The sequence below is a fragment of the Rhagoletis zephyria genome, unplaced genomic scaffold (genome assembly GCF_001687245.7).
Source record: "Rhagoletis zephyria isolate East Lansing unplaced genomic scaffold, Rhagoletis_zephyria_1.1 Rzeph_scaffold_02263, whole genome shotgun sequence".
In the NCBI taxonomy this organism is placed as follows: Eukaryota; Metazoa; Arthropoda; class Insecta; order Diptera; family Tephritidae; genus Rhagoletis; species Rhagoletis zephyria.
In genome coordinates this window covers 20431-23102 of record NW_016159347.1, presented here as the reverse complement: position 1 = coordinate 23102, position 2672 = coordinate 20431, and the positions used below count along the sequence as shown (strand labels likewise).

The 2672-nt window shown below is 32.7% G+C and overlaps 2 protein-coding genes across 2 annotated transcripts in view; both read left to right on the top strand.

The window, feature by feature from the left end:
- LOC108366423 (uncharacterized) overlaps window positions 1-292 on the top strand; it is a 1117-nt gene extending 825 nt beyond the window's left edge. The window contains exon 5 of the mRNA XM_017620834.1: window positions 266-292. Within this exon, the coding sequence (XP_017476323.1) occupies window positions 266-292 (27 nt within the window). The remainder of the gene's footprint in view (window positions 1-265) is intronic.
- An 83-nt stretch (window positions 293-375) lies between these two features.
- On the top strand, window positions 376-1348 carry LOC108366422 (uncharacterized). The gene is made up of 2 exons (XM_017620833.1): window positions 376-1197; window positions 1316-1348. Exons 1-2 carry the CDS (start codon window positions 379-381, stop codon window positions 1346-1348), a joined length of 852 nt encoding a protein of 283 aa, XP_017476322.1. The 5' UTR covers window positions 376-378.
- Window positions 1349-2672: the final 1324 nt, after the last annotated feature.

Sequence of the window (2672 nt, the reverse complement as noted above, 5' to 3'; positions counted from 1 at the left end):
AACCATCAATACTCATTCCGAAAGTAGCAAAACTGCGAGAGCCAATATGAAAAGGCAAGATCGGTGGCGAACCTAAATAATATCTTTTATTTAAAAATAGAGTCACAACGTGATTCTATTATTGGCGCAGTCTCAACTAACTTAAGCGAAGGAGTTTTCTTAAAAAGTATAATTTTTTTTTTAAAGAAAAAAGATTTTATTCTTAGGATCAGACCGAAAATCCTGAAAAGAATATTTCAATCTTATACAATTTTTTATACAAAAGAAAAATAATCCGGTAAAACAATTGTAAATCGAAAATTATCATTTGTGTATATTGAGCATTTTATGAAACCTTATTATATACCAAGGAGAGTATCAGAAGAAGACGAGGACACCATGGCAACTTCAGCACAAGGATCCTTAGGACAAGGAGCAGTAGGGGGAAATTTCAAAATCAATTTCGATCCACTCAAATTCATTAATCGAATGGGTGAGTATAATGGTAGCAGTGCGGCAGAACTTGTACAATTCGTGACCAAAGTAGAATTTTTAATAAATAGTATGAGTAGTTATTCGGTACAATCAAGAAAGTTCGTAGTACTACAGATTAGGGATAAAATCGTAGGGAAAGTGAATACCACATTACTAAGATATAGTATAGACAATACTAGCTGGGAGGATAAAAAAAGGATATTAGTAGAAAATTTCAGCGAGAGAAATACGTTCTTACAGTTGAGGGAAATTGCAGAAAGGATTCAGCATAAGTATATAACTCAAACGTATAACGAATTATCTAGTATTTTAACGCGAATGAACAATAAGTATCACTTGTCGGAAGAAAAACCGATAGATAGAAAACCCGAATGTAACGAAGAAGCAATTTTAAACTTATTTAAAGAGAAAATCCCAATTAGCGCCGCAAGCATTATAATTTCGCGAGATATTAAAACCTTATTCGAAGCGTATAGGATTTTGGAACAAAATAATTGGACGCGGTCGGATAGGAAGTATCAATTTACAAAGTTTAATTCGAGTAATGTGAACAAAAGTGATAAAAATAAATATACAAGTGCACCAAGAAATTATCAGAATTATCAACGCTATCAAAATGTGAATCAGAACCAACAAAATCAAGTGAATCAACCAAGTGATTTAAATAGAAATTATAATCAATGGCAAAACAAACAACCCACAGTGAATGCAAGACAGCAGAATGTGAACATGCAACAAAACTATCAACCAACACAGTTTACTCGCGGTAATACGAGGCAAACAAAAAGGCAAGTGGCAGAGCCTATGGAAATTGATAATGCTTTAGTTGAAAACTTTGCAGAAGAAGGTCAAAGAAAAAGGAGAATCCCAATAATCGAAGTGAACATTGGAGAAATACCAGTGAAACTTTTAGTGGACTCAGGCGCAGAGGCATCTATTATAAATAGAGGAGTTTTCCGAAGGGAATTTGAAAGCAAATTAGAAGTTCCGAGAATAATAATAACCGGAAAGAAGAAGGAAATCGCGGATACATATATCTTGACGTGGTTACCAAGAGAATTTAAGGATAAAAGCAAAACAATCGTAACTTTCTTAGTTATGGACGCGTTTGAGGATAAACCTTATAATGGAATATTGGGAAACGATGTTCTCATTCCATTACAAATGGAATTATCCTACAAAACGAACATAATGAAAGTGAACGAACAGGAAATACGTTTTAGAAATTTAGAAAGCCACAAAGAAAAGGAACATTTTCCTAAAAGAAAAGAAAACACCGGTTTATATAAAAATACAGAAGGAAAGGATTTTATAAGCGTGTATGATCTCGATAGTGACAGGGAATATGTCAACGAGGATACCAAAGAAGAAGAGGAGTTTAAACTAAATATGAAAGATTTGTTTAACAAAGACTATATAAAAGATTATTACGTACAGGAATCTAAAGAATATATCAATGATATAATGGAAACGGAGGAAATACAAACAGAAAATGTAAGTAACAATGAAATTTAAAAAAAATTGCAAAACGATGCAATGAATCTTGAGGAAAAACAAGAATTGCAAAAAATTATAAAAAACAATAGAGAATTCTTTTTTAAAGAGGGGGATAATTTAACAAGCGTAAATGAGGTAATGCACACTATTGACACAGTCACTAATAAATCTATTTACACTAAACTTTACAGGTACCCCGAGGTTCGCAAGGCAGAAATAAAGAAACAAATCGATGAAATGGAAAACAATGGAATCATAATGAAGAGCTTTTCACCATATAATGCACCCTTATGGATAGTTCCAAAGAAAATGGACAATTCAGGAGTTCAGAAATGGAGAATAGTCATTGACTATAGGAAATTAAATGAGGTAACTACTGAAGATAAATTTCCTATTCCCAATAAAGACAGTATATTTGACAAAATGGGAAAGGCACAATACTTCTCAACACTAGATTTGGCAAAAGGATTCCATCAAATCTTAGTGGATCCCAAGGAAAGGCATAAAACCGCTTTTTCAACTGAGTATGGACATTACGAATACGTAAGAATGCCATTTGGTCTAAAGAATGCACCAGCAACATTTCAAAGAATGATGAATCATGTTTTACAACCATTCATCAATAAAATTTGTGTTGTATATTTAGACGATATACTTATTTTTAGTACGAGTTTACAGGAACATGTAAATTCAATGAATCT

Bases quoted from the DNA above. Each gene is read 5' to 3' on its own strand.
- LOC108366422 (XM_017620833.1), top strand. From the start codon at position 379: ATGGCAACTTCAGCACAAGGATCCTTAGGACAAGGAGCAGTAGGGGGA. The intron at 1,198-1,315 runs GTGAACATGCAA...AAAACTTTGCAG, and splicing joins TGAATGCAAGACAGCAGAAT to AAGAAGGTCAAAGAAAAAGG.